The sequence below is a fragment of the Cibotium barometz genome, chromosome 13 (genome assembly GCF_041138505.1).
Source record: "Cibotium barometz isolate CiBa-2024 chromosome 13, ASM4113850v1, whole genome shotgun sequence".
In the NCBI taxonomy this organism is placed as follows: domain Eukaryota; kingdom Viridiplantae; phylum Streptophyta; class Polypodiopsida; order Cyatheales; family Cibotiaceae; genus Cibotium; species Cibotium barometz.
This window is the reverse complement of record NC_141058.1, coordinates 10,083,235-10,095,299: the sequence shown is the minus strand read 5'-3', so window position 1 is coordinate 10,095,299 and position 12,065 is coordinate 10,083,235. Positions and strand designations below refer to the sequence as shown.

Here is a 12,065-nt window from a genome sequence, read left to right as displayed (position 1 = left end):
CCTCCGCCTACCAGTTAACTGACCCCCGCATAATGGTACAGGCAGTGGCAGGGTTGCAAGTGAAGAGGCAGAGAAGTGGTTGCTGGGCCTTCGAACAATCCCAAAGGCAGTGTCATTGGGACTCATCGGGGCCCTCACATCTGCGACAGGCTGCAGGCCCATCCCCAAATTGCAGGCCAAGTGCCACCGCAAGGCACCGGTGTGCCATCAACCATAGAAAGTATGAACCTAGCAGGGACAGAAGCTGCTCCAAAGGCACTGCCAAAAATTCTCTAAAGCAAGGTGGTCAAGAACTCTTGGGCCTGCCAATGAGGGGAGGCTGGGAGCATGCCCTTGATGTGTTGTAGGAGAATCTGTCATCCCTGTTTGCCTGAATACTAAAAAAAAAAGGGATTTGTTGGGGGTGTGTGTGTGTGTGGGGGGGGGGGGGCGGGGTTCGGTCATCGAGCAAAGCATAGAGGTCACGCCGGCTCAACTCTCCAGGGATGCTCCTTCTGGACCTGCTCCGGCAGCAGACGGCAGAAGCACCTCCAGGTTGTCAATATTTGGGGTGGGACCGGAGTAAAGTCTGCCCCAGGAGAAGTCAGATCGAGCCCTAATTAGATGGCCAGAAGGGAGGCAGAAAAGAGGGTTCCAAGCGATGGCCTGGCCCTCCCAGTCCTTCTCAATGGGCAAAGGAGTCTGCATCAATGCTGGGCAGAGGGAACCTGGTAGGGGCTAGCTGCAAATCTGTCAACAAAGGAGGTGCTGAACTCTCTAAACGGGGGCGCAGAGAAGAACCATCACACATCTGGAGTCCAGGGGCCACCCTCAATGAAAGTCAAAAGGAGATGGGACTCCAGAAAATCCTTCCAGGGCTCTGTCCCTCGCTAGCAAACTACCAACCTGCCCAGCAGGGCTGTGCTCTATACTCCAGGGTCAATGAGGTCAAGTCCTCCCTACTCACATGGCGGTACAAGTACTCTCCACAGCACCTTGGCCCTTGCGGATCTGCTGTCTCCTCCTAACCAAAGAAGTTTCGGACCAGCTGCTGCACCTGACCAATGCAAAAACAATGAAACGCCCAACAAGAACTAATATACCACATGGTGGCGAGGAGAACCTAGTTGGCCACTTAGGCCCGGTCGATGAAGGAGAGAGAGGTGGTGCTCCAATAGAGAAGTTTCCTCTGACTGCTTGAAAAGAGAGGTGATCTGCTACTCCCAGGTAATGTCAAGTCCTACTTGACATCCAAGGTAGGAAACTGGAGTGCAAACCTAGAAACCACATGCCTTGTGCCAGTTAATCCAACCTCCTGAGGTGAGGCAAAAATCCTCCATTGCAGCCGCAAATTGGCGAAGGTTACCCTTCAAGCCCTCCAAGTATGCAGCAGTGTCATCACCAAACTCGGAATCAAGGAGCTCTTGGAGAGTGCAAATGGGGAGGCAAACCCTGGAAGCCTATGGCTCAAGTATCTTGAGGCAGGAGGTAAAAGTGCATTGCCTCTGCAATGAAGAGAAAGAGGATGGACGCTATAAGGCAGGCCTACTGCACAGAGCGGAAATGGAAAAGCAATCTCCTCTCCCTCCTTGCAAGAGACCCTAGCTGTGGGCACCAGAGTATAAGGCAGAGACAACTCGTACCTAAGATGGTGAGAATCCTAGGTGGACCATGGTCCCCTCCAAGAAGGCCCAATCAGTCATAAGCCTTCTCTACATTTCGTGTGCAAGGATTAGCCTGCACGCCCACTCCAGTAGAAAGTGAAGCGATGTGTTCTGGCATTCATCAACATACCACTCATTTACTCGCTCTGAGCCCACAAGGAGCTTGGCAATAGAATAAGCGATAAGGCTTGTTCTCCAACACCCCCCCTCAAGCGTTATCCTAGTACACACTTCATATGGATTAATCTATGCCTATGTAAAAGTTTCACTGGAATTTGTGTTTGGTGCTGTCCTTGGAGTAGAGTTGCTGGTAGTCAAACCATTACATTTGTTGAGGCCTTTAAAAGGTCCAAGAGTTTACGTACTTTGTAAAGTTTCCATCTTCTTTGCAGGATTCATCTTCTTCATGTGAAACATTAGCTTGTGCTGCCTTTTTGTGATAACAATCCTTTTCATGGTGGTTATTTTTACCACAGTGCTTATAAGGATTCTTTTTATAACAATCTTTCTCAGCATGGTTGTTCTTGCTATGTATGGAACATTTTCTACCTTTGTAATTCTTCTTTGTGAAGAAGGAGCTGTCTCCCCCTGCTTCTGCTACTACAAGATGAGCAAGAATCCAATATTAACTGAAAAGCAGCAAAGACAAGCCCCACTGCCATATGTGAATCAAGTGAACACAGCCTCAAAATGCTCAGCAATATGGACGAGGAGGAGGTGGCAGATTTGGACAAAGAAGCAGGATTAACCTGCTATTACTCTAATGCACCCAGACACAGAAGGGTTGATAGTCCGGTTTGGCAAAGACATCAGCGGGAGCTTCCAGCCACAAGGAAACACGGTGATGCAGCCCAAGGAGGACAAGCACCTGCATAAACATGGTGAGAGTTACAACTGTACCTACGAGATTGCATGGGGAACCCCTAGAAGTGATAGCTGAGACCAGATAACAAGGCCGAGTACCAGAGAAAACAAAGGACAAACCGGAGACAGGAAGGCTAAAGCCGGAAGAATGGGCGGGGCAGAATAGAATCCGAGAACAGGTTACCAAGCTGGTAAAAGAAGCCTGAGGAGTGATCAAGACTATCCAGGAAAAACCGTACCACCAAGAGTCAGCTGAGAACAATCCGGAGCAGGATGTCTTGGATAAAAGAAGGAAAGAAATAACTCCTGAAAAGAAACCTATGGCAGGAGAACCTCACACTAGAAGAAGAAGAAGAAGAAGAAGAAGAAGATATATTAACGTCTTGCAAAAGACCCAACGGGTCTGAGACAAAAGGTGTACAATGTGTCCATGGGATCTCATTGTGAGCAGGCCAATGTGGATTTCTAGAAAGCCTTTGATACAGTGCCACATGATCGCCTACAACAATGCCTACAGATCCTTGGGGTTCCATCAGACATGATTTGGGGCATTATTGCTTTATATTAGTCAGTAGTTGGGAGGGTGAGATGCCCTAGAGACTCTCAGAGGAGATATCTAGTACTAGGGGTGAAACAGGGCTGCCTGCTTTCCCCCACCCTGACGAGATCTGAGACTTTATTGCCAGAGTTGGAGGTGGAGGGGCATCCCTAGCAGGCATACTTGTGTCTATTTTCTTAGATGCTGCTGAAATAGTGCTTATTGCAGACTCACAAGAGGGACACATGGATGCCCTACACGACTTCTGTTTGCAGAGGGGCATGTGAGTTAACCTTGGGAAGACCAAGGTCATGGTCTTCTATACTTCCCCTAGTGTGGGGAAACATACAGAGATCACCTACATGGGCAACTGGGTGGAGGAAGAAAACGCATATGACTACTTGGAGGTCACTTTCACGAGCTCTGAAAGACGCTTCTCCATGACACAGGCATCACAGGACATTGACTAGGGAATATGCTGCACTTGCCCTCCTAGAGAGACAGCGCCACCAGACACACTTCCAGGAGCCCGGGAAAAAGGGCTGGCTTTCTGACAAACTAGTGACTCAGGCCATGATGTATGCATCCTCATCCTGGGCAGCAGGCTTATCAGCGGCAGATTGGGAGCGAATAGAGCGTCCACTGGTTTTGATGCTATCCAGATTGATACCCAACAATCCATTTGTCCCTCACCATATCATTCGAGCTACAGCATCTATGGTGGTAGAGGTCTAATTCGAGACTATCATGTACATACAGGGGATACTAGCCATGTATTCATCACGGTTACCATACCTGGCACTACAGTCTTCTTGGGCAATAGTGGAGAGGGGTGCATCCATCCCGGTATGCTTCTGTCCTCACATGGTTCGCCACACATGGACTACAATTGAGCCGACTACCCCCATTTCAACATGACCCACACCCCCCCTACACCACGCTCACACATGCAGACAAGAACCAGGTTATTCGATATGAGTTGCTACCGTTAAACATTCGAGATACATGGATTACCCCGAGGGAGCCCCTACCACCCAAGATGCAGTACTACAGTGACTATTTTCTAATGGCTTACAGAGGATGGATTCATACAGAGGCCAGGGTACATGGATGTTTTCACGTCATTAGCTATGAGGATAGCACTTGGTCAGCTCAGGGTCTCAACCCATAGGCTCCAGATTGAGGTTGGAAGAGCAGCAGAAATCCCTAGAGAGAGCAGACTCTGTAGCTTGTGCACCATGGAGTAGTCTGAGAAGCATTATATTTGTCAGTGCCCGGTGTATTATGAGATCAGGGGGAGATTCCACAAACTATTCAGAGAGGGGTTTGGGCCATTATCTCGGGTTATGAAGTATCCAGATCAGCATTGTCTCAGACTCCTGTTGGAGATCCAATGACCCAGAGTTACTATTCAGAGATCCTACACCCCAGCACCCATCTCAGTCTACCCTCACCAGTTTTTTCCACCCACAGGAGGAGGACACTCAGACGGATGAGGCCACCACAGAAGCGAGGAGGGGCCCACCATCTCGCCCCTTGACTGGAGTTACCCTGCCTCATGCAACCGCATTTTGAAGAGCCAAACATCAGCTAGCCACTGACCTGATAATACAACATTAGAGCAGAGCATTGCATCTAACATATACATAAGCAGATTCGTAATTATACTTCAGGTGTAAGTCTAAATCTAGGTAAATTCTTTTGTATGTGTGCTGCAGGTCTGCTGGCGTTTGATAATAGCCAGTCTTTACGAGGACACAAACGTCTCGTTGACCAGAGTTCCTGAAATAATGGATGTTTGAATCTTGAGTATACAATTGAAGTTTGATCAAAAAATAGCTTTGCAAAATTGAAACCAACTTACCATATCTAAAATGCGAAATGAAAGCTTCTTGTTTGGGAAAATGACCTGCATAGAAAGGTAAAAATTGCACAGTGCTTGAACAAGAGCAAGTATAAATAAATCAAATTGATGAGTGCAGAATCAGGACAAATAAAAACAGAAGATTGCACACTACAGGTTCTTGCTGCACAACACATTGACACAAAGCAACAGTGTTTGAAAATTATAAGTAAATTTAGGCATATGGAGACCACATCAGAAGGCATAATATCCATGACCCGACATTGGCTCATCCCATCCCTGTGACTCAGCCAACATAGGACACACAATGATACAAGAAGCAAATGAGCCGACATGCGAAGAGGCTTGCCACCATAACCCAGGTTTGTGGGCACACAGATGCACCTCACTTGGAAAATAAACAAAAAAGCTAATGAAAAGAAAAAATCATAAACAACTGCAAAGGGTCAAAAGGCCTTCTGAAACCCTAAATGCAGAATGTGCATACAAAACTGTAACAGGTGATGACAATGAGTATTTCATACAAAACTGTAACAGGAGATGACAATGAGTATTTCATACAAAACTGTGCATCACTCTACGAGGGCAACAAGTTATGCAACAGGAAATAAGTGGTGTCATGGTGTAGGAAGAAGACAACCACCCTCAAGCCTAGCAAGAAAAGTTGGAATTTAACACAGGCAAATACTAAGGAGAGTCAAATCCGTCCAGCCTCCTATGCAAAGAAGCCTTTTGAAACTTAACAGGCAGAGTCTCCGTTACTGCCAATAGGGCTGTTGCACCCTTACGCCCAATGATGTAGTGTCCCTTAAGGGCAGTTGACTTTTTGAAAGCCTTCCACCCCTGATGGCCAAAAACACTTATCATCCAACACTTACACTAAATTGCTACCATGCTAACACTTGAAAGATAACAAACCTTAAGGTCGGGTATTGGAATCTTTCCGTAAATTTTCAACTGCAGATTGGGAATGTTGTCATTATGGGCATCACCATTTGAAGTATTTGGTACATTGTACAGTAAAACAAGTTCCCTATATGCTGGTTCCTGCAAACAAAATAAAAAACAGTAAATAGAATAGAATGCATTAACTGTATTTTGAGTCATAACTGTATTCTGAAAGACACCTAGAAGCAATGACAACATTTCAATCCACAAGCTATAGCACCTTCAACAATTGCAAGAAGCCCACATTATACTTGAACTTAGAAAAAGCGCCGCTCAATGCTTACCTTAGAACCTAGAAACAATTAAACTCAACAATCTGAACTTAGAAAAAGTGCTGCCCAATGCTTCCCTTAGAGCCTGGAAACAATTAAATTCAACAAGTCTAAAAAAAAAGATCAGGACTCAACGTCCTTAAACACCGATGAAATAACTAATGCCAAGGAACACGTGATTCAGTTCTGCTAAATCTTGTTCAGTGATACGGATGAAACCGTTTTGTGAAACACACAAGTGGAACATTTACAAGTGTTTTCCAGAATGGTTGATTTTGGTGGGAACAAAGGTTTATTCTATGTTTTACCTCCATTTTTCCCCCCCGGGAAAAGGATCCTTCTATTAGTTAATAAAAAAGCAGCCACAATGGGCTAGATACAAACTGGCCTCATGTATGGGGCGGGAATCAAATGAACATAAGGGAAGAGACACTTCTCCTCCGGCTGGCCGCTCTATGAGGAGAAGGCTATCTCATACTGGGAAAGGAGTGGGGGGGCGGGGGGGGGGGGGGGGGGGGGGGGGGGGGGGGGGGGGGGGGGGCGGGGGTGGGGGAACAACCACACAGGTGGTCCGTAATGCCAAGTGGAGTCAGCACCTCGATTTGTGAGGAAAGGACCAGACCGCCAGAATCTCAAGAAAGCTTCCCGCCGCTTCCGCATGCAGTCAGAACCTCCCTGTAACTTCCCCCACTCACCGCCGCAGAGGGTATGAATAATGTCGAGACAAATTCTCCTGATGGACTCAGCAGGTAGAGTGTGGATACCCTCAAAGGCCTCGCTGTATCTAGCCCACCAAATGTGCCAAGCTGCAATGCTCCCTGTAACTTCCCCCACTCACCGCCGCAGAGGGTATGAATAATGTCGAGACAAATTCTCCTGATGGACTCAGCAGGTAGAGTGTGGATACCCTCAAAGGCCTCGCTGTATCTAGCCCACCAAATGTGCCAAGCTGCAATGCTACTGCAAATCTCCCCCATCCTCCTCGTAAGCCTTGACCACCTCAGCCTCTATGGCCCACGCAACAATGCCCAATGTAATGATCCAGGTCGAGGCCCTGTCCATACTGCAAATGCAAGGAATCCACCTCCAAATCTGTTGAGCCTTCAGGCAATCCCAAAGACAATGATGCTGAGACTCCTGAGGGTGGCCGCATCTCGAGCAAGCTGCTGGCCGACCTCCAATGGCGAGCCAAGTCCTGTGCCATCAGCCAGAGACAGAGAGCGATCTTTCTAGGCCGAAAACCGTCCCAAAGCTTCTTCCAAAAATCTGAGAGGCTCTGTGACTGCCAATGTGATGCTACTGCCGAGGTGCCATCAATCTCTGGCATCTAGGTCCTACAGCCTAGCCGCGTTGTATATGCAAAGAAGGGGGCATCCAGAGACGGCTCCTGATCAGCGGGTTCATGCCAAGTCCACCCTCTCGGGTCTCATTGTAGATGCGTGAGGGGTCGGCGCTCACATATCCAGTCGCCAAAATCTCTCCTTGGCCACCTTCGAAGGTGACAGGTCTATGTGCCACTCCCGTGCCTGAAAACCAATCACCTTCACCCTCTGCAAGGTGCAACCACTAAAATCGTCTAAAGGAAGCTCGGATCGCTCTAATTTGCCATGGGATCCAATAGAAAAATTGAGCAAACCACTGCCCTCATCTGCACCATGGACAGCCACAAGAATATCATGTCTCGTAAACACCCCTAGCCACACCAGGGGAGTCGAGTCTAGGATAGGAGTCAGCCACTCCTGAGAGATAGCTGAGCCGATGTCAATGCTGAGCCTATTTCTACCTCGGACTTCTGGCAGGTCTCTCTTCTACATCTCCGGGGGTAACTGCCTATGTGCTATCCAATCTCCAAGGGACCTGGCTGGTCCTATGCTCAAAGCACCCCATGAAACATGAGATCAGCCCCAATATGTGGCAACTGGGTAAACGAATCAAGGTGTTCCAAACTAGTGGGGCTGCCGCATATCCGCTCCTCTAAGGTTGTCGGAGCTATTTGCCTCCGCATCTCTGTGAAGATCCATCTGGTTTGTGGCCAAGGGCCTCCTAGACTCGGGGTGCGGGCTGAAATCCGAGCCAAGAGGAAATCCTTCCAAGGCTCACCACCAAGTTGGAATCCTCTAATGATCAGTTTGCCCAGCAGGGCACAGCTCTAAATAGTAGGATCAATGAGGCCTAGCCCCCCTCGACGACGTGGCTGAATAATCACTCTCCATGCCACCTTGGCCCTAGCGGGCCTTCCATCACTATTGGCCCATAAGAAGTTCCGGATAAATCGCTGAATCTGGCCAATACATGCTCAAGGGAAGGCCCAGCACGAGGTGATATACCACCTGGTGGCAAGAAGAACCTGGTTCGCCACTACCACTCTACCTACCAACAAGTGTCTCGCAGAACTCCGGTATAAAAGCTTCTTCCGAATACTCAGAAGAAGAGGGGCAAGCAACTGCTCCGGAGAGCTATCAATGCCCACTTGGCATCCAAGGTAGCGAGCTCGAGTGCCTCTCGGGATCCACTGGAAAGCCTCAACTGGCCGCCAAGTCAACGCGGGTGTAGAGCCTACCCCAAAACCACACGACTTGTGCCAAATCTATGCTCCTGATGCGCAGCAAAAAACCTCGATCGTCTCCACGAATCTCTGGAGATTCCCTTCATCTCTAGAGAGGAAGGCTGCTGTGTCATCTGCAAACTCTGAATCAAGCATCTCCTCCTACATGCGGAGGGGGAGACGCAATCCCTGGAGCCCGGTCTCCTGGGCTAAGAGAATACTGCTCATAGCCTTCGCGATGAATAGGAAAAGGTAAGGTGTCAAAGGACAACCTAAAGTATCGATTGGGAAAGGGGTAATCTATCACCCACGAGCTCCATGAATGAGGACCTGGCTTTGCGAGGCTGAGTAAAGTCCCGAAACCCCACGAATCCACTCCATGGGGAATCCCATCCGGCACATCGTGCCCTCCAAAAAACTCCAATCCACTCTATCATAGGCTGTCTCAAAGTCTAGGAGAAGCACAATGAGGTCCTGCTCCTGCATCTAGCTAAAGTTGTCGCCTCTTGTCCATAATGCTCCAATCCTAAACAAAGCCAAGCTGAGTGTCATGAACCAAGTCCGGGAGAAAAGGTTGAAGTCTCGTGCTGATGGCCTTGGCCAAGATCTTATAGGCAGTGCCTAGAAGAGCAATGGGTCTCCACTGCCGAATCTCCACTCTGTCACCACCCTCCTAGGGAATCAAGTGAATCAAGCCCTCCAAGAGCCTCTCTAGCATGCACCTGTGAGCATAATCTCATTGAAGGCAGCTCGCAGTCCGCCTTCCATGAGGTTAAAGTGATGAAGAAAGCAAGAAACTGGAAGCCCGTCCACCCCCCAGGCATTTGTCCCTAGGGAGTGCAGTCACTACCTCAGCCGTGAATGGTGTCAAGTAGTGAATGGTGTCAAGCAGTGAATGGTGTCAATAAGAAGGATCGAAGAGAAGGGGGAACCACCTCTCTCGAAACCCTCTCACGCACGTCCATCACCTGTAGAGATAACGGGGCACCAGTGAGAAGGGATCTGAAAAAGTCCGTGGCGATGGCTCTCACATGGGGAGGATCAGAAACAATAGCTCTATCCTGGCCACGCAACCTGCAAACGCCGTCTCTCGTCCTGTGGGGGCTAGCTATCTCAAAGAAATCCCCTATGACTCTGTCACCAGCCTAAGTCCATAATGAAGCTCTGGCATGATACCTGTACTCCACCCTCCTCTCCTCAATGGATCTAATCTCCATGCGGCCGGCAGCTAGCTGACTCTCAATCCACTCACTATCTGGGGATCTCTCATGAAGCCACTATAGAGAGGCAAGACCCCTCCTCAGACTCCTCTCTTGCTCCCAAAATCCCTCCAACCTGCTCTGGGCTTCCTCCTACAAGAAACGCTGATCTCCCCTATGCCCACATCCAATGTAATGGGATATAAAACTGCTTCCCTGCTCTGATAACAACTCTCATGGGCCAAACCATCGGACCCTCAACCATATCCTACACCACATATTTCTCCAATTGCCACCCATCGTGAACAGAAAAGAAAAATGGTACCTCACCCTTCCCTGGCGAGGGGAGACCCATAATCTGCAAAAGAACCCCAGTCACTGAAAAAACCCCAAAACACAAGTGAGGAGATCCATCAAGAAAAGCCCCTGTAACCCAATGGTTGGGTATGGCTGCATCAATTTGCATAATCCTTAGACTAGCTCCCCTCAAGTGCTGAGTAAGGCCAACCCTCTGATCCTCCGTGAGCCTCTTAAACCTCTTCCACTCCAGGACAGAAGGAAAAAAACATCTCCCAAGAAACCCAATGGATATGTGTGGCAACGCTTAGAGATCTACCATGCTCATCCAAAATCAAATCATTCCACAAAATGGGTTGGCTGTAAGCCTCCTCAACTGACCGAGGAGGTGTATGAACTAGAAAACTTCTCATACACTCCCAGACCTAAAGAAGGGACCTAACCAGAGGGGAGGAGAGGGAGGCGGTGATCTGCCTCAGAAAAGATGAACCGTGAGCTATAGACCTGGTTGCCACCCGTAACTGGAGTGCATCTCATAACCTATTGCATGAGAAAGTCCTTCCAAGGCTCAGTGCCAAGAAGAAATCCTCGGACAATTGACTTGCAAAGCAACGCCTTACACTGCACCTCTGGGTCAATGACATTCAATCCCCCCTCATGCTTAGGTCTAATAATGGTTTCCCAAGCAACTCTAGCCCAGGTGTGTGCAGTGTCATCCAACCCTGACCACAAAACGTTCCTAATGAGGCGGCGAAGTTAGCCAATGCATCCTCTATGAAAAACCCAACACGAGGTGATGAAGCAGGCCGTGGCCAGGGAGGACCAGTTGCAGCCTCATGCTCAGAGCCTTAGCTAGAATTTTATATGTAGAACCTAATAATGTAATCGGCCTCCATTGCCTAAGGTTGGTCTTATCCCCACCTTTTGAGATAATGTGGATAAGGCCCTCCGTAAGATGGGGTGGCATCATACCTGTACACCACATCTCCTCCAAGGCAAGAGTGATCTCATCCCCAATGTAATCCCAAAACTGAATAAAGAAAGATGGGGAGAGACCATATCCCCAAGGCATTTTCCTTTTGGGAGAGCTAGCAAAGCAAGCCTCAACTCATCCTTCAAGAAAGGAGCATCCAGAGAGGAACACATACCATCTGTAATGATTTTGGGCATGCACTCCCAAACTTTGCTGTGCAACATCTCTGTGCAGAGAGGGTGCCTCTGCAGACAACAAAACCCCATAAAAATCTGAGGCAATATTCCTCACCGTATCCGGTTCAGTCTGAATCACTCCCGCAGAGTCCTACAAACAACTGACAGATTCCCTGCTACTATGGGTAGGTCTATGTGAGGAGAAGAATTGTGTATTGCATCCGCCGCCCATCTGTACCCAGAATGCCTCAGTAGCATGAAACGAGAACTCAGGACGCCTATCCAAGACCACCTACAGCTCAGCTCTGACTGTAGATAAAAGATATGAAATCCAAGGAGAATGAGGATGCTTCTCATGTTCCCTCTAAATCACCGCAATCCCCCGTCTGATAGCTCTCTCCTTTCCCAAGATCTCGTGTTTCTTGGCCAATACAACAGATTGATAGTGCTGGCTGATCCTTTCCAGTGCTGGCTATTGGATATTTAGAGCGGCAGTTATCACTAAAAAAGTAATAAATGCCTAGCGTTATTATTTGGTGTCAATTGTGCAGTGCACTTCTTATGGGTCAGTGCCTCGACCAGAGTTTCTACTCCTGCCGTGGACATGGCAGGTCGCAGCAGTAGTATCGCCGAGGGTCCCCATGGACAGGCACTAGTGGTATGAGACACCATTGCTGACTGGCATGTATCTGTGGAGTGGAACCTTAGTCCCTTGCTTAGGGGTGGATCAAAATACTGATCTTATG

At 48.5% G+C, this 12,065-nt stretch overlaps 1 protein-coding gene across 1 annotated transcript in view; it reads right to left on the bottom strand.

Annotated features, from left to right (window-relative positions):
* LOC147632347 (DUF3754 family protein, putative (DUF3754)) overlaps positions 1-12,065 on the bottom strand; it is a 155,425-nt gene that overhangs the window by 60,147 nt on the left and 83,213 nt on the right. The window contains exons 7-8 of the mRNA XM_086807168.1: positions 5,828-5,956; positions 4,910-4,954 (exon numbers count right to left, since the gene is read on the bottom strand). Of these exons, the coding sequence (XP_086663294.1) occupies positions 4,910-4,954; positions 5,828-5,956 (174 nt within the window). The remainder of the gene's footprint in view (positions 1-4,909; positions 4,955-5,827; positions 5,957-12,065) is intronic.